This window comes from Panthera leo, chromosome A1 (genome assembly GCF_018350215.1).
Source record: "Panthera leo isolate Ple1 chromosome A1, P.leo_Ple1_pat1.1, whole genome shotgun sequence".
In the NCBI taxonomy this organism is placed as follows: domain Eukaryota; kingdom Metazoa; phylum Chordata; class Mammalia; order Carnivora; family Felidae; genus Panthera; species Panthera leo.
The window spans coordinates 123581973-123607169 of record NC_056679.1 but is presented as its reverse complement, the minus strand read 5'-3'; the positions used below and the strand labels follow the sequence as shown (position 1 = coordinate 123607169).

Below are 25197 nucleotides of genomic sequence, written 5' to 3'. Positions count from 1 at the left end.
CTCTGAACAATTTCACTGGTCTAGTTTTTCAGGCTGTGCTATTTTATGGATTAAAAATAGTTGTTCTAGGTTGGTTGAAGTAAGGAGAATTTTTAAACAGTTTAATGCTTATTTAAATGTTATGTCTCTCTTGAATGTTACATTTTTTTCTCACTTTTGAAAAGTTATAGAACTTAGTTCCAGTTTTCAATTTTAGAATATATGAACTATAAGCTTTCAGGTTTAAGAAAGATTGAAGTACTTCTGAAGGAAGCTTTTTTTTTTCTTGGATTGTTGGATTGTCAACATTTCTTTTTTGCAGTAAATACATGTTCTTCATGGGAAATTAGAACCACTGGAAATTTTAGACCCTGATGAAGTGGAACTCCAAACGATAGTTCTTTTCCAGCTTCTGCCAGTAAAAATTTATAATGTCTTTATTTCACCTATTTTGCAAAAAGGGATCATAAGCTAAGCTTAATTGATAGAAGTAACTCTCAGTGTTATAGAGATAATTGTGGGCTCTTTTATGACACAGAATTAGGACAACTTAGATTCACTTCACTGTAGTTTATTTTAAATACTTTGACCTGTAATATCATTTACCTGCCAGCATCTCAGAGGGAATTTTCTTTCAGAAATGCTTTATGGGTCACCTACATATTTACATAGTACCACTGCAGGAATAAATAATAAAAATATACTCAGTAGTTTGCTCCAGGAATGAGCACTTTTCATGTATTAGAAGTTTACTTTAGAGTGTGTCTGTAAGGGAGATATTAGGCCCATTTTACCAATGTAGAATCTGAGACACAGAGAGGTTATTTGTCGAAGGTCACACAGTTAGTAAGTTTAGAAGCCTGAAATATGATATGCTATTTATAAATTTGCATCATATGCATGTGCATCTTAAAGTAGTAACTAAGAGACAAATTACATTTTAAGAGGAAAATAGCTATCCTTCTAAGTTCCAGCCTATTGAATTTTAATATTAAGTAATTAGTGAAAATAACATACTGTTGTTTTTTTTTTTTTTCCCCTTTATAGTCTGTGCACCAGTTACTTCCTCCCACTTACCGAGATGTTTGGTTGGAGTGGAGTGATGCAGAAAAGAAAAAGGAAGAATTAAATAAAATGGAAACCAATAAGCCACGTGATCTTTTTATTGCCAAACTTCTGAACAAATTGAAACAGCAGCAGCAGCAGCAGCAACAGCATTCTGAAAATAAGAGAGAAAACTCTGAAGATCCTGAGGAATCTTGGGAAAATTTAGTTTCTGATGAGGATTTTTCTGCACTGTCCTTGGAATCAGAAAAGGCAGAAGATTTGGAACCTGTTAGAGCCCTCTTTAGGAAGTTGCAAAGCACACCTAAGTACCAGAGACTTCTAAAGGAAAGGCAGCAGTTACCAGTGTTCAAGCATAGGAATTCAATTGTTGAAACTCTTAAAAGGCACCGGGTAGTGGTTGTGGCAGGTGAAACGGGGAGTGGCAAAAGTACTCAAGTACCACATTTCCTCTTGGAAGATTTGCTTCTAAATGAGTGGGGAGCTAGTAAGTGTAACATTGTCTGCACGCAGCCCCGAAGAATCTCAGCAGTGAGTTTAGCCACAAGAGTATGTGATGAGTTGGGCTGTGAAAATGGACCTGGAGGAAGGGTAAGATGTCGTTCAACTCCATCTCAGTGAGTGGTGACATTACTCATCTGTGCTCTTGGGATCCAAATGACACCTGTACAGTGTATGAGTTTTGACACTGCTACTGGCTATTCAGTAGCAGAATAACTGCAAAATATAGAAATTAATAAAATTGCTTAGAACCAAATATGAATTCCAGGTTGATACAACTCAGCTTAATTACACTTTGAATTGTTCTTTCTAGAGATGGTATTTAACATTTTTTTTAATGTTTTTTAATTTATTTTTGAGAGAGAGAGACAGAGTATGAGTGAGGAGGGGCAGAGAGAGAGGGAGGGAGACTGAGAATCTGAAGCAGGCTCCAGGCTCCGAGCTGTCAGCACAGAGCCCGACATGGGGCTTGAACTGACAAATCACGAAATCATGACCTGAGCTGGAGTCAGACGCTTAACCGAGTGAGCCACCCAGGCGCCCCTAACATTTTTGCTTCTGTCTTTAAGATAGGTAACCCTTCACTAAAAATTTTTGTGAAACATGGTATGGATTTCTCTCATGGAATGTAAGAAGAAAAAAAGACATAATTTCTATCTTATAAGGAACTTATGTTAAGAGAATAACAGACATGTACATACATGGCAAATAAAAGAATGACCTTAGAAGGGAGCCTGGCTGGATCACTTGGTAGAGCTTGTGACTCTTGATCTCAGGGTTGTGAGTTCACAAGCCCCACATGGGGTGCAGACATTACATACATACAAAAAATTATTTTAAAAATAACTGAAGAAATAAAAAAATGTGATGAGAATAGAAGTCACCTCAAGATTCCCATGAGGCACCACTACTGGTATGAGACCAGTTGCTCTTTAACACTGGCAGCTTTTATGAAATCTTGACAGAAAAGTAGACCAAATTGTAGGAACTGCTCTAAATTTTTGTCCTGAGTACCTCAGTATTTTGTTGCAAGATAATTTAATTAGAATACAATAATCAATCTTTGATGGTACCTGGAGTGAACAGCTTTTGTGTCAACACTTTGAAAAGATCAAAAGTTTTTCTTGTTTAAAGTTAGCAAACCAGGGGCACCTGAGTGGCTCATTTGCTTGGGCATCTAACTTCAGCTTGGGTCATGATTTCACAGTTCATGAGTTCGAGCCCTGTGTCAGGCTCTGTGCTGACAGCTTAGAGCCTGGAGCCTGCTTCGGCTTCTGTGTGTCTCCCTCTCTCTCTGCCCCTTTCCTGCTCACGCTCTCTCAAAAATAATTATTAAAAAAAATTTTTTTTTAAGTTAGCAGAACAAATTTTATAGTTTTATACAATTGAAGATATTGGGACAATAATTTTAGTTAATTTGGGACACCTGGGTGGCTCAGTCGGTTAAGCATCCAACTTCGGCTCAGGTCATGATCCCACTGTTTGTGAGTTCGAGCCCCACATTGGGCTCTGTGCTGAAAGTTCAGAGCCTGGAGCCTGCTTTGGATTCTGTCTCTCCCTCTCTCTGCCCCTCCCCCACTCACATTCTGTCTCTCTCAAAAATAAATAAAAAAAGTTAAAAAATTTAATTTAACTAGATTTCCTTAAACTGCCCTACTTAGTAGCAGGATCAGCACCTGTGCTTCATTTCTTAGCTCTTGTTTCCCAGATCACTTATGAGAATCTTATCTCAACCTTATGTTCTCCCTATAGAATTCTTTGTGTGGATATCAGATCCGGATGGAATCTAGAGCTAGTGAATCTACAAGGTTACTCTATTGTACAACAGGAGTTTTGCTAAGGAAACTTCAGGAAGATGGTCTCCTAACCAATGTGTCTCATGTTATTGTAGACGAGGTGAGTATATTCTGTAGTCGTGTTCAGATAAATTCTAAACAGTTTCACGTTAAAAGGATGCTATTTCTAATACTACCTAACATTTTCTTCATGCTTATTAAATGCCCTTGTGTATATAATAATTTAATTTTCTCTAACAAATATGTCTCATGTTAATTGTTTTAATACCATATGGCATTTGCTATATGCTTCTGACTGTATATATATAAATTCATTTAACCTTTCCTGAAATCCAGTGAAGTAGATCTTGTTATCTCCTTTGACAGTTGCCCTGAGGCACAATGAGGTTAAAATACTATGTGTAAGTTCACACAGCCAGTAAGTTCTGCAACTAGGAGGTTCAAACTGAGGCCATCTGGATGCAGTCTGTGGTGTGTTACTGCCTCTTAACTACATTTGGTTGTTAAAGGATTTTCCTTAATTCGTACTAAAAAAAACCAAGAAATCTTCATCATTTACTCTATAGATATATCCCTCCTTGAATCAGATTTTTTTTTAATGTTTATTTTTGAGAGAGAGGAGCAGAGAGAAAGGGAGACAGAATCTCAAGCAGGTCCCACCTTGTCGGTGCAGAACCCAATGCGGGGCTTGAACTTAGAAATGGTGAGATTATGACCTGAGCAGAAATCAAGAGTTGTATGTCCTTGGATAAAATTTTAATGCACACTTAAATTGAATGTTTAAATTGAAAATTTCCCCTTAGAATTATTTATTTTTTTTGAGAAAGAGAGAGAGAGAGAGCGAGAAAGAGAGAGCCTGTAAGCAAGGGAGAGCAGATAGCAGGAGAAGGAGAATACCAAGTGGGCTCCTTGCTCTTAGCAGCAAAGCCCAACTCAGGGCTCGATCCCAGGAACTGTGAAACTACGACCTGAGCTGAGATGAAGAGTCACACACTTAACCGAATGAGCTACCCATGTGCCCCTCCCATTAGAATTATTTTAAATGGTGCAGTAGCCTACCACATGTAAACTGATTTGCTTTGTACATGATTTTGTCAAGAAGAAATAAGATACATAGCATTTCTATTATACAAGAACTATTTAAAAAATTTTCCCTGATGTAAAGTTTTTATAAATGTCTGTTAATTCACTAAATTCAGAAGGCAGTATTAAAGTTCAGTCATTCATTGATTTTTAATTAATAGACTACATATAGATTGTTCGGTCATTTTCCTCCTTTTGCTTAGAAAATGGTACAAATAGGGGCGCCTGGATGGCTCATTCAAATGTCCGACTTTGTCTCAGGTCATGATCTCGTGGTTCGTCAGTTTGAGTCTCGCATCGGGCTCTGAACTGACAGTGTGGAGCCTGCCTGGAATTCTCTCTTCCCCCCTTCTTTCTGCCCCTCCCCGGCTCATGCTCTCATACATATGCACTGTCTCTAAAATAAATAAACTTAAGGGGCGCCTGGGTGGCTCAGTTGGTTAAGCGTCTGACTTCAGCTCAGGTCACAATCTTGCGGTCCGTGAGTTCAAGCCCCGCGTCGGGCTCTGGGCTGATGGCTCAGAGCCTGGAACCTGCTTCTGATTCTGTGTCTCCCTCTCTCTCGGCCCCTCCCCCGTTCATGCTCTGTCTCTGTCTCAAAAAATAAAAATAAAATAAATAAAAAAAAATAAAGGTAAACTTTAAAAAAAAATAAAACAAATAATTTAGTGCCATTGTGTTGCCTGTACAACTGGCATTTCCAATGATATTCTCTAGTCCTTTCTAGTCTTTTGGTGTGTTTTTGTTTTGTTTCTTCTCCAAAGAGTCCCCACCCCCCCCCACCCCCCGCCCTTAGGGGCGCCTGGGTGGCTCTATCGGTTTAGCGTCTGACTTCAGCACAGGTCATGATCTCATGGTTCACAAATTTGAGCCCCATGTTGGGCTCTGCTGACATCTCAAAGCCTGGAGCCTGCCTGCTTCAGATTTTGTTTCCCTCTCTCTCTGCTCCTTCCCCGCTCATGATCTGTCTCTCTTTCTTTCTCAAAAATAAACATTTTAAAAAATGTAAAGAAAAAAAAGAGTCCCGTTCCCCGCGCCCCCCTTAAATTTTCTTGCAGGGCTGGCTCAGTAGTCACAAAATCCTTTAGTTGTTGTTTGGGAAACTCTTTATCTCTCCTTCTATTTTGAATGACAGCCTTGCTGGATAAAGAATTCTTGCCTGGACATTTTTGCGATTCTGCACTTTGAATATATCTTGTCGCTTCTTTCTGGCCTGCTAAGTTTCTGTGGACAGATCTGCTACAAACCTGATCTGTCTTCCCTTGTAGGTTGAGGAGTTTTTTTCCCCTTGCTGCATTCATGATTTTTTCCATGTCTGTGTATTTTGTAAATTTGATTATGATATGCCATGATGATGGTCAGCTTTGTTGAATCTAATGGGAGTTCTCTTTGCCTCTTGGATTTTGATATCTGTGACCTTTCCCAGACTAGGAAAGTTTTCAGCTATAATTTGCTTATGTAAACCTCCTGCCCTTTTTTGTCTCTCTTCATTTTCTGGCACTCCTATGATACAATGTTACTCTTGAATAAATCACTGAGTTCTGTACATCTTGTATCATGATCTTTAGACTTTGTTTCCCCCTTTTTTTTCTGCTTCATGATATTCCATAATTTTAGCTTCTGTATCACCGATTAGGTGCTCTACTTCATCCATCCTCACCATCACAGCATCCATTCGCAATTGCATTTTGGTTATTGCATTTTTAATTTTGGCCTGACTAGGTTTTAGTTTTTTTATTTCTGTAGAAAGGGAGTCTCTGGTGTCTTCTATACTTTTTTCATCCCTAGCTAGTATTCTTGTAATCGTAATTTTAAATTCTAGTTCACACATCATACTTATATCTGTGTTGATTAAATCCCTGGCTGTCATTTCTTCCTGTTTTTTCTTGTCCGGTAAAATCCTCCATTGTATCATTTTGGAAGAAGAAAAAATTAATAAATTTAAAAATTAAAAATATTTAAAAAAACAAAAAATAAAGGAAGCTAGATCCTAGGTGTGTTTTGGTCTACTTGTTGAGAGAAGCTTGATAGAAAAGAGAAAGGGAAAAAAAGTTTTAAAAAATTTTTTAATTAAAAAAATATAAAAATAGAATTAAAAAATTTTTAATTAAAAAAATTTGCTCTTTCTGTATCCAAGAAAGAGAAAGAAAAGAAAGGAAAAAGAAAACAGAAGGAAAAACAGAAGCAAAGAAAATGAACAAGCAAACAGAGTGAAACTTGAATGAAGTTATATCCAGTTTACCTAGAACTGCAATTTTGCAGCACATTATATAGTCCAGTCCGTAAGCTAAGCAGGTAGAAGGGATTTGTTCTGGTATTCTAAGGGATGTCCCTGGAGGGTACAGGTGGGTGGGGCTGGGTGCAGTGGCTCCCTTCTCCACTTGGTAGTGCTGCTTAGCTCACTGGGGTCATCTGTGCATGGTGAAAATGGCCTTACCCAGCTCTCTAGTCTCTGGTGCGTGAATTTCATGCCCTCAATCACCCCTTTGTCTCAGGCTGCCACCCACTCCCCGCCTTTACCCTGTGTCCAAGCTATCTGATTGCCAGGTGGTGCCTCCCTCCAGAGTTTTATCTCAGATGGAGCTGTGTTTGAAAAATCCACTGCTCGGACCCATGCTGATTCTCTGGAGGAGGGTCTCATTGAGCAACAGCCTGGTGCTGTCTTGTCCCAGAAAATGTTCATGTGATCGCACAGCAGCAGAGGCTCTGAGTTTATGGTAAATCACAACACATAGCTAGTGCCAGGTTTTGCTGTATTCGTGTCTTTGTTCCAATATCAGTAAACATGGCAGCTCTCCAGGGTCCACCAGGACTTTGGCCTGGAGGGAGGCTGTATGGCCTCTACCACAGGCACTCCAAACAGGGGAACCGCTTCTCCCTATGTGGCACATGGACCCCTCAGACTGTGCTGCATGCTCCCGGGGATTCCCCCTACTTCCTCATCAGAGCGCCCCAGGCTCTAAGCTCTGAAACTTCAGACTCTGTGCTCCACTGTTTGTAGAAGCCTGGTGGTATTGAAACCCTCTCCTTCCTCCCCATCAATAGTTTTGGGGAACAGATTTCTTGTCCAGTCTCCTGCAAGTGTTTTCACTCTTTATCTCTTTCTCTCCAGCTCCTCTTAAAGGGAGTGCTTTGCTTGCGTGATCCCGGTGTGCTGCAGTCTTCCTCCTTTTTCTTTGTCTCTGCAAAAACAGCTCCCTACCCTCCATGGCTCTGTGGCTTTTCTCTCCCCCCAGTTCACCTCTCTGCACCATATACCTGCCAAGTTCTCTGGCTCAAATTAGGCAGATTTTTGCATTAATTCTCAGATCACTTTCCAGGTGTTCAAAATGGCTTGATGCTAATCTAGCTATGTTTCATGGATGAGACAAACTTAGGGTCCCCATAGTGCTACACCATATTGTCACTATCGAAAATACATATTTTTTCATATGTTATTTGCCTTATGTCTGACTTATTTCACTTAGCATAATAATCTCTTCATTCATCCATGTTGTTGCAGATGGTAAGACTGCATTCTGTTTTATGGCTGAGTAATATTTCATTGTATATTCCATTGTATATATACCATATCTTCTTTATCCATTCATCTACAGATGGACACTTGGTCTGCTTCCATATCTTGGCCCTCGTTAATAATGCTGCTGTAAATATGGGTGCATGTATTTTTTCGCATTAGTGTCGTTTTCTTTGGGTAAACTCCCAGTAATAGAATTACTGGATCATTCTGTATTTCTGTTTATAATTTTTTGATGAACTTCAGACTCTTTTCCATAGTGGTTGCACCAGTTTACATTCCCCGAAAAAGTGCATGAATATTCCCTTTTCTTCACATCCTCACCAACACTTATCTTTTTAATTCTTGCTATTTTCAGTGTTTTGAGGTGGTATCTCGTTGTTTTGATTTGCATTTCCCTGATGATGAGTGATGTTGAGCATCTTTTCATATATCTTAATTGAAAAAATGTCCACTCAGGTCCTCTGCCCACTTTTTAATTGTGTTTTTTTGGTGTTGAGTTGTTTTAGTTCTTTATGTATTTTGGATATTCACCCCTTCTTGGATATATCATTTGCAGGTATCTCTTCCCATTATTAAGTTGCCTTTCTTTTGTTGATGGTTTCCTTCACTGTGCAAAAGGCTTTTATTTTGGTGTCGTCCCAATAGTTTATTTTTGCTTTTGTTTCCCTTGCCTGAAGAGACATAATCCATAAAAATATGTTACTAAGACCAATGTCCATGAGATTACTGCCTATGTTTTCTGTTAGGAGTTTTATGGTTTCAGGTCTCACATTTAGAATTTTAATCCATTTTATTTTGTGTTTGGTGTAAGAAGGTGGTCTAGTTTTCCCAGCACCATTTATTGAAAAGACTGTATTTTCCTTATTGTATATTCTTGCCTCAGAGTGAACCCTCATTGAAAAGCCAGACCAACTTCAGGAAGCTGTTCTTTCATGGTTTAGTATTAGCATTCTTTTACATGATTTACTGAATTGTGCTTAAGTGTAATACTGTTAACATCTTGAACAATCTGGTAAAAACAAAGAAAAAGCTCAGTGAAATTCATCATGTTAAATAGAAGGATGTAACAGATGTTGGAACAGAGTTCATTATGCTATTCAGGACCTTTCTTTTTGGTAACACTCAGAATAGTACATCTACCTTATTCTTACAAATAGTTGTGTGATTTGTTTTAGTTTATGGTCACTATGTGCGTTAAATAGCTTTTCTTGCTGGTTGCTAGTATGTTTACAGCCAGATGTTGTTGCCTACCTCTGTAGAATGTGCTTAATAACGTACACATTTTTTTAGCTCTATTTTATGATCTACCCTTATTTTTCCTTTAAAAAAAATCATTTTCTGCATAAATTAACATCTGTTTGATGAGCTTCCTCAGATTTGCCTTACCATCGGGAAATCACTCATGAGTTTCAGACATAAATATCCTGATAAAAGTAAAACTAGGATTATTCCTTCTTCCTCCCACATCCCATCACTTATACCAGTTGATTCTACTCGTTTCAAATTCATTCACTTTTCTCCATATTCAAATGGCATTGCCCTCATATAGACTACTATTATTTAAGTACTACGAAACCTCTATTTGAAACTTTTCTGTTGCTGTCCTCTATGACATTTTCCATATTATAGCCAGTTTTCTTTTTTTAAGTTGAACTCAGACTACATGATTCCTCTGTGTAAAAAATTTTTTAAATTATTTTGAGAGAGAGAGAGAACATGTGAGCAGGGCAGAGAGAGAATCTTAATCAGGCTCTGTGCTCAGCACAGAGCCCAGCACAGGGCGTGATCCCACAACCCTGGGATCATGACTTGAGCCGAAATTAAGAGCTGGATGCTCAACCGACTGAGCTACCCAGGTGCCCCTTATTTTTTGTAAAGATTTTTAAGTAATCTCTAATCTGTATACTTAACGTGGTGCTGAAACTCACAACCCTGAAATCAAGAATCACACACCACTGAATGAGCAAGCCAGGTGCCCCTAATGTGTTTTCATCATTGCCCCAACACATGAGGATAAAGTCTCAGGGACTTGCACAGCAGATTACCAAGTACCTCATTTGAAACATACAGCTTCTCTCTCCCTCCTCATGTGCTGACTATAAATATGAACTTTTAGTAGATTTGAGTGTCTGATTATTTTAGCCTCTTAGTAGCCCTTATATATGATTGTTTTTTTGTTCCATTTTATACTAGGTTCATGAAAGAAGCGTCCAGTCAGACTTCTTACTAATTATCTTGAAGGAAATTTTACAGAAACGCTCTGATCTACACTTGATTCTAATGAGTGCCACTGTAGACAGTGAAAAGTTTTCCACGTATTTCACACACTGCCCTATTCTTAGAATTTCAGGAAGAAGCTATCCTGTGGAGGTAAGTTTTCTTTAAAACACCTATATGAACAGAAACTACATTCCTACTAGGGAGTTTCACCAGAAGACAGGCTGTAGTCATCTGAGCCCATACCTATTCCTACAGTACTGCAGGTCAAGAGAAAACTTGGAGATGGCTCAGGAATCAGATGGCTAGTGCTGCCTGGATTGAGGGTGGGGAGGCTGGAAGGGACAATTCTGCTGAAAGATACACCTGAGAAGTACAGAACGTAAAACACACTTCTGTGTCCAAACCATTATATCCAGATTGAAGGTGGCAGTAAGGAACTCCTTTTTCACCCAACTCTCAAATTTAGGCTTGTTTTTGAAGCTTCCTTTCTGCTTATTCTATTAATGTTTGTTCTTTGGGTTCAGCTCATAAAGACTGCTCTTTTAACCAGTTTTCACAAATAAAAAATATACACCATAATGTAATTTGTCCAGAGACTTCTAGGGACAAACTCATCTATATCAACAAAGTTTTCCATTCCCAAATAATGCAGAAAGAAGCTTTTCTCATAATATTCTAAATTAACATTTGGTAACATTCAAAAGACAATGATCCCATTGTTCTCTTTAAAATGGTATTTACCGAAATGGATTTGAATTTACCATTCATATACCTTAATCTGTGTAGGTTTTTCATCTTGAAGATATAATAGAAGAAACAGGATTTGTACTGGAGAAAGACTCAGAATATTGTCAGAAATTTCTGGAGGAGGAAGAAGAAATAACCATTAATGTTACAAGCAAAGCAGGGGGAATAAAAAAGTACCAGGTAAAAAGAAAACATTTTCAAAGACATCTAATAGTGATATCCAAAGTATAACATTCCATGAGAGGTTTAAAATCATATGGCTGGCACAGTGAATTCAAGTATAATTTGGAAGAAGAGGAAGAGAGAGGATTTTGAGCAAAATTTAAAATAATCTTCAGTCTTTGGTTTACGGTATTTTATCTTCTTTCACTATTTTGGCCCTATAGATACCCGTAAAAAAATCAAGGAGCATATAAATAAGAGGCAACCTTTACTGCTTCAGAGCAGTGATCACTTATTTAGGAGTAAATTTGTAATGATTTTCTGTATTTTATCTGAACATCTTACGTGTTGAGGGTGGGGCAGGCCCAGAGTCAAGATCGATCCTTGCCATTGGTTCTCTCAGCAGCTGTCCTGGTATAGGCCAACCCGAGCTATATAGACAAGCTGTCTAGGGCAAGCACAGTTCTTCCTAGAGAGTTAGTTTCAGTGACATGTTTGTTTTTAGAGCTGTCATAAAACTACATTAGCTTGCATTTTAGCCAATGGTACTATATCCAGTATTTTTATTGGATCCACAATATTTCATGCTTATATCCAATCTGATGGAAACACAAAGTTAGTTACTTTATCTTCTAGTTAAGCAAATAAATCAAAGAAGCAAAAACTAAAATCTTTCCCTAAAACTCCAGAGTTAGAAATTAGAAACTAAAGAAAGACTTCAGAAAATTAAAGGTATTTCAAAAGAGGTGACTGGACTTTAGCAACCGAAATAGAATCTAATAGGAATGAGGCAGGTATAAACTACTTATTAAAGTTATGACCTCTCTTGACCTGCTTCTTAGTTGCCACAGAACAGTGCATACACTGTTCTGTTTTTCTTCCATTCTTCTTTAATTTAGTATGTACATGAAAAGATAAAAAGTTTTGCTGTACTTAAGGATGTTGAATGAAATTAAATGTGAAATTTAAAAAAAATTAAGTTTGAGAGAGAGAAAGAGAAACATTGTGAGTGGGGGAGGGGCAGAGAGAGACTCTCAAGCAGGCTATGCACTGTCAGCACAGAGCCCGACTTGGAGCTTGATCTCACAAACCATGAGATGATGACCTGAGCCGAAACAAAGTCAGACGCTTAATCAACTGTGCCACCCAGGCACCCCATGAGATGTGAAAATTTTTAATACTTTTTAATACTTACTAAAAATTGTACCCTTGCTGTATTTTAACACAATAATGATAATAAGAAGGGCAGATTTGCATCTTTCTTTGTCTTATAAAAATATTTAATATTTTTGTTCACCATTTTCTGATTGTGTTTCTTTTAGGAATATATACCAGTTCAGACTGGATCAAGTGCTGATTTAAATCCATTTTACCAAAAGTATAGTAGCCGCACTCAGCATGCTATTCTCTACATGAATCCTCATAAAATCAACCTTGATCTCATTTTGGAACTTCTTATATATTTAGGTATGTATCTTTTACTAATCTGACTCTATTTGTTTTGATAAAACTTTTCTAACTGGAAACATTTTATTAACATGTTAAATACTATTCCTTACCTTTTTTCTTATGTTGAATATTGTTATCTTTTAAAAAATTTCAGACAGAAGTCCCCAATTCAGAAATGTTGAAGGAGCAGTGTTGATCTTTTTACCAGGCCTCGCTCACATTCAACAGCTGTATGATCTCCTGTCAACTGACAGAAGATTTTTTTCTGAACGGTAACCACAGATCTTCATTATATTCCAAGTAGTTTTAAAATTAAAAAATGTTTTGTATATTAAAACTCTTAGAATTCTCAGTCTTTTTACCTTTAATTAAAATTGTCTAAAGTGAAGTAAGGTTTTTGTTTTTAACATTTCTATTATAGCATTAAATGTACTAAAAATTTTAGGTATGATTTCTGCTTTTGTTCTGTGTCTTTAATTCATTAAACAGAGGGAATCCTGTGGTTCAGAATAAGATAGTGACTCACCTCCCCAACCCACTGGATAGTGCAAAACCCCTACAGAGTGCAACTTATCATTCAGATATAGGTATTCAGCTGTTTACTGTGTCTGTTTTGATACAGTTTATTACTGCTATCATGGTTATCACTGCAGTATCCAAGCATATTTTGAAAATTCTTGAAACCTTATATTCCATATAAATTCATATTATTTTCTCTTTGATGAATGTATATGGTTTCATTGTACCAGTCTCATAACTTAGGTGTTTGAATTTTTTCATAATAAAAAATTTTTTAAATTGCTATTTGCAAATAAATTTTGTTATTCTTTGCAGTGTCTTCTAAAGAGAAACTCTTGCTAAGAACTATGATTTTAACTTTCAGATATAAAGTGATAGCTCTCCATTCTATTCTTTCAACTCAAGACCAAGCTGCAGCATTCACAATTCCTCCTCCTGGAGTCAGGAAGGTAAAATTCAGTACAGCAAATTTATGTGTGATCTGTTGAATATTTCATGAAAATGTAATTAAGTGTCTCACAGTTCATGGCAGACTCCAGATGCTCAGTAGCTTAACATAATGAGAAAGTGAACCCAATACTTAAGTATTTGAAAATTTATAGTATACATTATTAAAGGGACAAGACTTTTAGGGGAATGACAGTTGAAAAACATGGCATCACTTTCGCTTGTGGGAAGAAAAATCACTACTTTTCCCATCCTTTTCATGAAAGATGTTGGATGTCAGGAACTATTTGAATCCTGTACAGATTCATTGTTGTTCTACATGTATTCATCCTGGATTATTTTTTTAATGCATAGACCATTAGGTTAGGAAATAGTCTCAGTATTTTCATTGCCTCCTCTGTTGAGGATTCTGAATGAAGAGATACTTGGTAGACAGTTTCTCAAATTTAGAAGGGGATAAAGGGTACCATATAAGAACTGTAGGGAATACTAGAGCTCCCAGAAAGCCTAGACTGCAGTGCAGGAGCCTGGGTTCTGAGGCTGTTCTGATCTGTAACATTTTAGCTTCCCTCAAAGATTTGGTTTAAAGAAAAGAGTTCAACCTCTTTAAAAAAAAAAAAAAAAAAATTAGATGCTACTGAGGTAGAATGAGCACCTAGGTCCCATCTAAGTCTGAGAACCCAGTATTATTTCCTAGGTCAAATGAATAAGAGAAACAAGCATTCACTATCAAAATACAGAGTTGATATAGAGCAATATGCATTGAATATTTGATGTGGAATTCCCAAAATGTTTTCTCCAAGAATACAGAAGGAAAAATGCAAAAAGTGCACTATTCAGTCATCACCATTAAGAATTTTAGAACGAGAGGGGCAACCGGGTGGCTCATTTGGTCATGATTGCTGGAAGTTGTTACCTAATGTTTTCGCTTTTTCTTTATTTTCAGATTGTTTTAGCAACAAATATTGCAGAGACAGGTATCACTATTCCAGATGTTGTATTTGTAATTGACACTGGAAGAACAAAAGAAAATAAGTAAGTTTGAAAAGGGTTTGGGGCTCTTGAATTCTTAGGAGAAATCTCAGAATCATATAGGGAAAATCCCAATGTCCTAATTCTACCCAAAGCCTCAGAGAAACTATGGGAAACTTTCAAATACCCAAGAAAATCATGCCATGTGCTTTCCTGTAAGTAATGCCAGTGTTCTACTTCTTGCAGAAAACTGCTCTCCAAGAAAATTTTCAGAACATAATTTTTTGTAAATTTGTTTGCAAAATAGCTTTACAGAAACAATAATTATTTGTGAGGTTATAACAGTGTGAGTTTTGGAATCAAAGTTGGATTTAAATCTCAGGTCTGTAATCTTTACCAATAATACCATTAAATATAATCATCAGTTCCCTCATTTGTAAATGGGGAGCATGAATATTTTTCATAATTGAATGTACCTGTTATAATAACTGGCACTTAACCTTACCTGAATCTTCAGATTCAGATTACTGCTTTTTAAACATTTTAATGTTTATATTGCAAAAACAGAGAAGACCACCTTAGTAGTCTATTGTAATCCATATATACACTGTCCCTGTATTAGGAAAATTCAGCAATATTTGGCAGTGCATATGACTACCTAGAGGCAGTGGTCAGATTAATTTGGAAAAGGGCAAGTTAAACAAGTTTTTTCCTTGTGCCAGAGTTTTTAATTTGATAGTATGAGATTTAATTTGCAGTGTTTGCTAAATTATTTAAATATGAAACATGATTTGGAAAATATTGGTCCACAATTATGATAGACTATTTTAAGCCTGTCTTCAGTGTAATTTTAAGAGTCACATATTTACAGCTTTTTAAGTCCTTGATCTAAATATTCTCTCCTAAAACTTTTTTTTAGGTACCATGAAAGCAGTCAGATGAGTTCTTTGGTTGAGACATTTGTCAGTAAAGCAAGTGCTCTGCAGCGCCAGGGCAGAGCTGGGAGGGTCAGAGATGGCTTCTGCTTCCGAATGTACACAAGAGAAAGGTACAACATAGCACTGGAAATTGAAAAACAAACGATTATAGTGTGGCATTTCTGATAATATGTAAAGTGTTTAATATTATTTTTCAGATTTGAAGGTTTTATGGACTATTCTGTCCCTGAAATTTTGCGTGTGCCTCTGGAGGAGTTATGTCTTCATATTATGGTAATTCTAAAGGAACTCAGGTGTTAACGTGTTCATTCTTTACCCCTTTCTAAAAAAAAAAAAAAAAAAAGATGTAAACTTCCCCTCCCCTAGATTTCCAAGTATCTTATTTACTTTTTAGTAAATACCCCCCCCCCATTTTCTTTATAAGTAAACAAACCCACTGTGCTTTAATTCTACCAGAGACACTCATATTTTGTAGACTAAAATACAGTCTCAGTACCTAGACCTTAGTTGTCAACTGGGGGCAGTATTGCTCACCAGGGGATAAGTGGCAATGTTTTCTGACATTTTTGGTTGGCAGAACTGGGAGGAGAGGGAGGCCATGCTATATGGGCATCTGGTAGGTAGAAACCAGGGAACTGCTAAACATTCTATAGTGCACAGCACAGTCATTTAAAGAATTATATGACCCCAAATAACAACAGTGTGGAGATTGAGAAACCCTGATGTTGACCAAGGGCTTCCTAGTCTGAAAGATCTATAATATCCTTCAGTTCTTAAGATTTTGACTTCACAAAAATCAGGAATGAAGAAACTAAAATACAGATTAGAAGATCTTGACCTCATGCCAGCCCTTAACACATACACAGTTTCTCACACACTTGGGATTATAACAGGATAGCTTTCCTCAGACATTTATCCTCTTTGCTCAAAATTTTACCTAAAGTTAGTTCCAATGTGACCATCTCTTTGGTCAGTTCTAACAACATACTGATTGATCGCTTTTTTAATTTGCAGAAATGCAGTCTTGGTTCTCCTGAAGATTTCCTTGCCAAAGCTTTAGATCCTCCTCAGCTTCAAGTGATCAGCAATGCAATGAATTTACTCCGAAAGATTGGAGCATGTGAACTAAATGAGCCTACACTGACTCCATTGGGCCAGCACCTTGCAGCCCTGCCTGTGAACGTCAAGATTGGCAAGATGCTTATTTTTGGTGCCATATTTGGCTGCCTTGACCCAGTGGTAAAATAAATGATGATCTTGCTTCTTCACTTTATCATTTTGGCTGGGGAATTACTAAGTTTGGAAGCAATTCTTAACTTTTAATTTGATTTTTTTTTTTTTTTAATTAATAGAATGTCAGTACTAGCATTAAAACCAGGAGGTCTGAATGCTTGATGAGAATTTTTGAATATTTATTTTTAAGATCATAAATATTAATCCATGTACTTAAGTATGCTGGAGGTACTATTTTGTGAATGGGTTTGGCTTTTGCTACCAAAAATCGCACTTGAAATATTTATTTGAGTACATAGTAGATGATTCTTAAGGAGCTTTGAATCCCACAGATTTTTTTAAGTAGAATCAAAAACTTTCTCCTTCTCTGTTTCTGGATTATCTCTCTGAGCCAGCAATTACCAGCAGTTCAGTTTTACCTAATTATCTCAGAATTAACCAACTTTGTGCCTCTTGCTGAATCTCTGAGCTCATATGCCTGCTATTCCATTTCAACTTTACAGTTTCATCAGGCTGTGGCCTTTTCTGGGACTACAAATCAATGCTGTTTAAAAACAGAATGAAGACAGTGTAACGTACTGTAGTCTTGTTTCTCTACTATTAGAAATACTCACCAGAATTGTGTTGAGTCCAAAAAATAACCTCTGTCATGATAATTAATTTGAAAAGCTGCAACAGGGGGCACCTGGGTGGCTCAGTCGGTTAAGCGTCTGACTTTCAGCTCAGGTCACGATCTCGCAGTCTGTGGGTTCGAGCCCCGCGTCGGGCTCTGGGCTGATGGCTCAGAGCCTGGAGCCTGCTTCCGATTCTGTGTCTCCCTCTCTCCCTGCCCCTCCCCCATTCATGCTCTGTCTCTCTCTCTGTCTCAAAAATAAACGTTAAAAAAAAATTTTTTTTTTAAATAAAAAAAAAAAAAGAAAAGCTGCAACAGTTAGAAATGGGTCATTATACACTCCAAATTATTTTTGAAGTATTTAAAGAGACTTGCAGGCATAGAAATCTAGTAGGCCAAAAGTCCAGATATAACTGTGTGACAGACTATGAATCACTATACACACATACAGGTTTTTATCTCCGATTCTGGTGATGTGACCTCTTTATAAATATGGTATAAAAGTGATATATTTTTTAAATTACATAAAATGAAGTCCAAAGTAATGAATTAAAATTGAATGGTAGCTACTGTAGAACACCATAAGGGTACTAAAGAAACATGCAACTTGAAAGTGGGATTATTTTATGATTTGCTTACTTTTACAAATCAGTCTTCCGTGTATACCTCCTTAATGATAAATTTTTTTGGTTATTTATGGATAGGCAACACTAGCTGCAGTGATGACAGAGAAGTCTCCTTTTACTACACCAATTGGTCGAAAAGATGAGGCAGATCTTGCAAAATCAGCTTTGGCTATGGCTGATTCAGACCACCTGACGATCTACAATGCATACCTAGGGTAAAGAAATAATCTGGGTGTTGTCAGTAAATCGATGACCTGAGGCTATTTACTTTAAAAAATTTATCTTTGACTTTCATTAAAAAGATACTTCTAAGATTTACACTTATTTTTAGTTACTTCATCTGTCAAGGTATATTTTTATAATCCTTTCTAAATAAGAACAATGTACTTTGTATTATTGTATCTATATTACCTCATATTTGAAGTTAATAATTTACTATTATACATAAAAAATAACAGTATTGCCAAATTCTTATATTCAATTAGTAGCTCCTACAACAATCAAGACCCCTCCTCTTTTCAAATGATTGTACTTTAATTAAAGCTTACTTTGGTTACTACCTCTGAAAGAGACAGTTTGAAAAGAAAACATGTTGAACTTTGGTCATTTTATTTATCTAGATGGAAGAAGGCCCGGCAAGAAGGAGGCTATCGTTCTGAAATTGCGTATTGCCGGAGGAATTTTCTTAATAGAACATCACTGTTAACCCTAGAAGTAAGTCGTAATACAACTTTGTAATTCAGGGTTTTTTGGTTGACTGATAGGCTTATTTTAGGAAAATGCCTACAATAGTGCTTGACATATAGTATGGATTTAATTTACTGCATTAATCTATAATTTTTTGTTTTGTTGTTTCTTCCAACAGGTAACTTTTATGTATTACACAGTGATTTAAAATAGTGTTTAACAATCATAATGTTAATAATCATAAAATGCTCCAAGGCTTGGAATCTTTTTTCCTAAGAGCCCTGATTGCTTCTCGTGAGATTCTCATCTCTTTTTCTAAATATTAGCCAGCTACTTAGTTGCAGTGTAGGATGATAGTTATGGAAAGGCATCATACCCTGTGATTGACTGTGACCAGGTGTATAAAGCTGCTCTTGGGATGGGAAACCTGACAGCTGTGCCCATCACTCAGGCTTTGACTACTGTTGAGGACCAGAATTATTTCTTGGAAGACAGAGTTAAATAGTTAAAATATAAAGACAAGTGACTGCAAAAAGCAGGGCTCCTCCTCAAACACTTAATTTTCATGGTGCTTAGGAAATGGTGTTCATTATACCATTTAAGTGACTACAGGTTTTACTACAGGCACACTATAAAAGAATTCAGAAAATAATGTATCTCACAGAATTCCTCTATTCTCATATTTTAAAGGGTTGAATATTTTATTCTCCTATAACTTAACCCATTATTTTCTGTGCTTCAAAATAATGGCTGGAATAAGAGCAGGGACATCTCTGAGTGGAATGAATTTTGTCCTTCACAAAAGGATAAAGGGATAAACTGAAGAACAGCTGCCTCTGGGCTCACTGGGATTCAAGATGTGGAGAGCTAACACTCCTATGTCTCCACTCCACCCCACTTCCTTCCAACCTCCCAAGTTGCCTCTCAGCTCCTTCCTTCTGTGAGCCTTTTCTTCACCTTCCCTGGGCTGCATGGTTTTCCATGTCTTCACCTACCCTGTGGTGTTAAGGCAGCTGTTTGTCTTTTTCTCACCTGGAATCAAAGTCTCTTAAGCCCCAAATCAGAAACCCAAAGGAAATCCTAAATGTAAGTGTCACCTTTTAATTGCTTATAGCCGGTTTACTTTGACAAATGCTTATCCTTCCTATAGGATTTAAGCTAATGGGCACTTGGTTACTAAACCTAGATAAAGTTTAAATGAAATTGCCATTGTTAGAATTAAGGTGAGACTGCCAGAGGCAAATGAACAAAGTATTTGCAATCCAGGATCAAGGTTCCTCTCCAATTCTTCTTCATTATTTGTTCTGTGTGATCATCCTCACTGAGTAAAATTGTGCAGAGTTACCACCTAAGTAAATATATTGAACGCAAATGTGCTCAGACACATTTTTATTGCTCTCCTATTTTAGACATTATGTTTTATGACATCTAAAGTCTGGGAGTAGTGGAAATAGATAACTCTTCAATCCTTGATTTGCCAGTACAATTTTTTTTTCCTCCCTCATTTGATTTGGGCTGTAGGGAACTAAATAATAATTCGGTATCCTATCAATTTTGATAGGAAACAGCAATATATATTAAAGGGGTATTTGTCACTTTTTCTTTTTTACTCAATTCTGATCTTATCTCTTTTCAACATAAACCAATCTAGGATGTAAAGCAGGAGTTAATAAAGTTGGTTAAGGCAGCAGGATTTTCATCATCTACAGCATCTAATGACTGGGAAGGAAACAGAGCCTCACACACACTGTCCTTCCAAGAAATTGCCCTTCTTAAAGCTGTATTGGCTGCTGGACTATATGACAACGTGGGAAAGATCATCTATACAAAATCAGTTGATGTTACAGAAAAATTGGCTTGTATTGTGGAGACAGCCCAAGGCAAAGCTCAAGTACATCCCTCCTCAGTAAATCGAGATTTGCAAACTTATGGATGGCTCTTATACCAAGAGAAGGTAAAATGCTCATTCTTAATGCCATGATTCAGGGTATTCTAGAAGTCAGTCATAACAAGTTAGGATGCCCCAACAAGTTATTATTTTTGGTTATCAAACTGAGTTTATACATATTGATTTCAAATATGTACAAAAATATAGTTTTTCATCAAAAAAGCCCTATTTCTTTTACTTAATGAAAGAAAAATATTAAAACTTCTACTCTGACCATTATCTTTCTTACTTGAAATAAGACAATTATAGCAAATAGATATTGTTTAATAATGTATCCGTTCCCTAAGATTTCACCAAAAGGTGCTCTCTCAAAAGGGAACAAAGACCTGTTTTATGTGCATTCCAAATAATCATATGGGATAATATAGAACAATATATGCTATAGCAACACTTTGAGTCACAATGTAACCCAAGATAAGTTAACAGCAAATATTTATAGATTACTATTAAAACAGTCTTGTAAATCATAGCTTGCTAAAATAACAAGGATTCATAATTTCAAGGAGTGGCTCCCAAAACTTACATGTAGAGCATGAGAAATTACTAAAGGCCATAGCTAAACACTGGTCTAGAAACTAGACACTTTAAAACAATATTATTTTTGAGCTCATTATTTTGAGCTCATTAACAGCATTGGCATTATAAAATTGTTCATAGTTTCATTTATGTTCAAGAAATATAATTCACCCTTACAATTCATGTTTTAAAATGCCTTTCAATAGTATAAATGCACCAATGGTGAATGTGATTATTATAAAATTGGCAAGTTATGCACACAACAGAATGTAAAGGTAGCTTTATGAAATTTATGATATAAATTTTATAATAGTAAATTATAGAAAAATGCTTACATGGAACATAAATGAACTTCTTACATTTATAGGCTGTGAAGTTTTTTTTTTTCTCTTTATTCCTGTGCAGGTAAGGTATACCCGAGTATATTTGAGGGAAACTACCCTAATAACCCCTTTTCCAGTTTTACTTTTTGGTGGTGATATAGAAGTTCAACACCGGGAACGTCTTCTTTCTGTTGATGGCTGGATCTATTTTCAGGTACATGCTACAACTGATCTCATAACATTAAAATTTTCTTGTAGTACGTGCAGTACTACTGAGGTGTATTTTTTAAATTTTATTGGAGTTTGCATAATTTCTGCCTACAATTTGACTTAGAGTGGAAGACCTTCTTATTTTATCTTGCCTACATTTAAATCTGTTAAAATACGTTCAATCTGTTAAATATGAAAATCAACTCTATTGCTATTACAGATGGCATTTACTATCAGTAAAAATAATTTGCCATGTGCTGTGTACTTCAGTAGTTTACATGGATTATCCCAAACTTAATACCCTAATAACCTTGTTCATTAACTTCAGTAGTTTCCTTTCTATACATGAGGCACTTAAGTTCAGTGAGAAGTTTATATAACTTTTCTTAGATTAAATGGATTGTTATTGGCAGAGCAAGTATTAGACCTAGAATTATTTGAACCTCAAACTTAAGTTCTAAAAAGACAAAGACAAATTCATAGCTTTTAATGAATATTGTCAAGTTTTCCTCTGGAAAAACTAGACTAATTTCTTTGTAACTCCATCAACATTGACCAACTTAAACAAATCTAATACATTCTGCTACTGTATGCCATCATGATTTGAGTAAGACTGGAGAGTAGATTTTAAATACAACTTTAAAAATGTATGCAGTTCCAAGAGGACAGGGTGGTAGAGGTCATCTGTAATTGGATTGTGGTAATAGCTGCATAACTCTTTAAATATATTAGAAATCATTAAATTGTACACTTAACCATTTAGTATATTAAAGTCACGATGTGCTAAAGCAGATCATAAGGTATACAGCCTTACCTTCATTTACTGAAACACATTCACACTCCAGGGGATTAACTTTGTCCAATCTGTCTTCTCTCAACAGGCCCCTGTAAAAATAGCTGTCATTTTCAAGCAGCTTAGAGTTCTCATTGATTCCGTTTTAAGAAAAAAGCTTGAAAATCCTAAGATGTCCCTTGAAAGTAAGTATTTGATTATAATGTAAGTAGAAAACCATATACTGTTAAATATTGCAGTACATTAGAGCACACTGAAGTCTTCAAGTCCATGTGATTAAAAGCTGTTTTAGTAAAATTTATTTTATGGTGAATTCTATCAGACTCATAGACAGTGCTTCATTATTCACAACCTAATTATCCTCTTAAGATTGTTAGTTTACTCCTTCCTCTTTTAAGCTTCACTTCTAAACTGCTGGCCATTTCACAGAAAAAAGGATAGTAAAACTGAGCATTGTAAACTTGGATTATAAGGGACTTTCTGTGAAGTTTCCAGCATGTTTTTCTCCACAATTCTCACAAATGCTGAGCTAGTGTATATTTAAAAAGTACAACATCCTTCCAGCAGAAATCTGCAATAGACATGGAAAGTTAGATCACATTTTGATATGTTAAGAGATGTGGGGTCTTTTCTTAGGGATCTTAAAAATACTGTTTCTTTCTAGACCTGTCATTGTTTACGTTGCAACAAGTTATCTTTTCTTTTTTTTAATGTCATAGTAGCCCCCAAGAATTTGAATGTCAGGCCATGGTCCCAGTTATCAGAATTTCCCATTGCAACCACTGAAACTCAGGGCATTCCTTCACTGAAGTGTCTAATATAAAGAATTTCAGTATTACAGCCCTGATAATTACACCTAGTAAAAAGAGTAGTAAGAAGTTGTTAGGAAGTCACAGTATCAGAGCAACTGGTTAAAAGTAGAAGTTATCTGTTAACAAAACCTCCTTAGCAAATAATGTGGCCTCTGTTGCTCTGTTTGTCAAATTAATTGGTGTTTGATACCTTTGTTGTGTAGAGAGATCTGTCACCTACCTATTGACACCTCTTCAAGAGCACTTTGCTGTTAAAGGTAATTGTTTCATGTTTAGTCCAAAGGAAACAAACTATTTCCTTCCTCCTTGCCCATGCTGTGGAGATCCCTACATCTTCTGAGGAACATGGAACAACCAGTAAACCCTGCAGTACATCTCAGCCAGCACTCCTTCTCTCTCTCAAAATAAATAAACTTTTCAAAAAAACAACAACCATAAGATCTAAGTTTATTTATTTATTTTGAGAGAGAAGGAGAGTGAGGGAGAAAGACTCCCAGGCAGGCTCTGCATTAGGGCAAAGCCCAAGGCAGGCCTCAAGATCATGACATGAGTTGAAATCAAGACACTTAACCGACTGAGTCACCCAGGCACCCCTTTAAGGAATTTTTAAAGAAACAATTCCTAATAAAGGACAAATAGTTATATCACATCATCTCTTTGGGCCTTAAGCCTATTTTTTGTCAAAGTAAGGTGTGGAATAATGGTAACAATAATTAATAATATTTGTAGTGCAACAAATTCTATTATGTGGGCATCTCTTGTTTGAATCTTGTTGGAATTAGTATTGCATTCTAACTTAAAAGAATCTTTTAATCAAGTGTGCCTGTTGGTCACACGTGTATACATTGAGAATTTAGCCAGTGATAAATTTGTTCATGGTTTTTGTTTGTTTGTTTTACTCAGATGACAAGATACTACAGATCATTACAGAATTGATAAAAACAGAGAATAAGAACTGAAACTGAAAGTCATGGTCAACTGCTTTAAAAATTAAGATGAAGATACAGTCATGAAATTATGTGAAAATCGACCATCCCATTAAGTATTTCAGTACTTAAAATGTTGGTACTAGCCATAACTTAAAGGTGGTGGAAAAAAAGCACATACTTTAAACATGTGTAATTTTCTAGTTCCTTTTTAATGATGATTATTTGCAATGTATTTGCCACTACATTTACAATAAATTCTTTGGTATCATCCATGCTTTATACATCCTTATGTGCCTGCCTGTATAGATTCTGTAACTTAGTGTTGGGATTCCCTATGTATACACTCTATCCTCCAGCAGTCCTTCTCATCAGGAGAGTTTAGACCTTCTTGACCCAGAAGAGAAAATGAGCTTCAAAAGCAGTTGTAATGTAATTAAATTTCCATGAAAAGGAACAACTTCAGAAGTCAGTTATTTAATATTTGATAATCAAAGTTAAAACCTAAATAAGTATACAGTATTAATAGATGCTATCTATCCACTAAGCATAAAGATGCAGTGCTAGAGAACAGGCAGGAATGGTTAATGCTACTGTTAACTTTGGGATGGATAGCTTATACCATTTACCTTTTCATATCAATGACCTTGAATCCTTGTTTGCACTCATAATTGGTAAAGTCAGTAAATGTGAGATAGTACTTGGATATTTTTTAGTGGCTTCAGTTGTTTCACTGAGAATCTTTTGAAACTCCATTTTGATTATGTAGAGGAATTTTCCCTTCATTTCTTATCAAGATTGTGGAAGAACTTCAAATATAGTCCTGTGTAGACCAAATGGCAGGAATTCTATCTGAAGGACAAAAGATTAGAATAGGAATCTAGTCCAAATGCTGGACTCTCATAATAGGTACTCAATATTTGTTGATGAGTGAATAAAAGAAGCTGTGACTTTCACTTTATGTGCAGGTGGAAGTAAAAATAAAATTAGAGATTGCTACTAAGTACTAACTTTCTGCCTGCAGTGTGATAAGGGAATTGAGAGCAAGTCAAATATGAGTGCAGTTTGGAATCACTAGCTAGTGCCATTAATAGAACTGGAGACGTCAGAAT

At 36.3% G+C, this 25197-nt stretch overlaps 1 protein-coding gene and 1 long non-coding RNA gene across 4 annotated transcripts in view; one reads left to right on the top strand and one right to left on the bottom strand.

Annotated features, from left to right (window-relative positions):
- The window catches only part of DHX29 (DExH-box helicase 29), a 45348-nt gene extending 20991 nt beyond the window's left edge, over window positions 1–24357 (top strand). For both annotated transcript variants that reach the window (XM_042938838.1, XM_042938846.1), the window contains 17 exons: window positions 1027–1635; window positions 3298–3441; window positions 10138–10314; window positions 10951–11091; window positions 12396–12540; window positions 12677–12794; window positions 13406–13490; window positions 14435–14523; window positions 15380–15508; window positions 15596–15671; window positions 16413–16637; window positions 17949–18085; window positions 18491–18584; window positions 20209–20511; window positions 21427–21558; window positions 22436–22532; window positions 24063–24357. In XM_042938838.1, coding sequence (XP_042794772.1) covers window positions 1027–1635; window positions 3298–3441; window positions 10138–10314; window positions 10951–11091; window positions 12396–12540; window positions 12677–12794; window positions 13406–13490; window positions 14435–14523; window positions 15380–15508; window positions 15596–15671; window positions 16413–16637; window positions 17949–18085; window positions 18491–18584; window positions 20209–20511; window positions 21427–21558; window positions 22436–22532; window positions 24063–24118 — 2757 coding nt within the window. In that variant the 3' untranslated portion in view covers window positions 24119–24357. The remainder of the gene's footprint in view (window positions 1–1026; window positions 1636–3297; window positions 3442–10137; window positions 10315–10950; window positions 11092–12395; window positions 12541–12676; window positions 12795–13405; window positions 13491–14434; window positions 14524–15379; window positions 15509–15595; window positions 15672–16412; window positions 16638–17948; window positions 18086–18490; window positions 18585–20208; window positions 20512–21426; window positions 21559–22435; window positions 22533–24062) is intronic.
- The window catches only part of LOC122219976, a 41076-nt gene continuing 17044 nt past the window's right edge, over window positions 1166–25197 (bottom strand). Inside the window, exons 4-10 of one of the 2 annotated variants that reach the window (XR_006202622.1) lie at window positions 24715–24937; window positions 22369–22439; window positions 17884–18080; window positions 15384–15521; window positions 12633–12769; window positions 10937–11025; window positions 1166–1198 (exon numbers count right to left, since the gene is read on the bottom strand). This is a non-coding gene — a long non-coding RNA (uncharacterized LOC122219976). The remainder of the gene's footprint in view (window positions 1199–10936; window positions 11026–12632; window positions 12770–15383; window positions 15522–17883; window positions 18081–22368; window positions 22440–24714; window positions 24938–25197) is intronic. The other variant, XR_006202621.1, reaches the window with a different exon arrangement.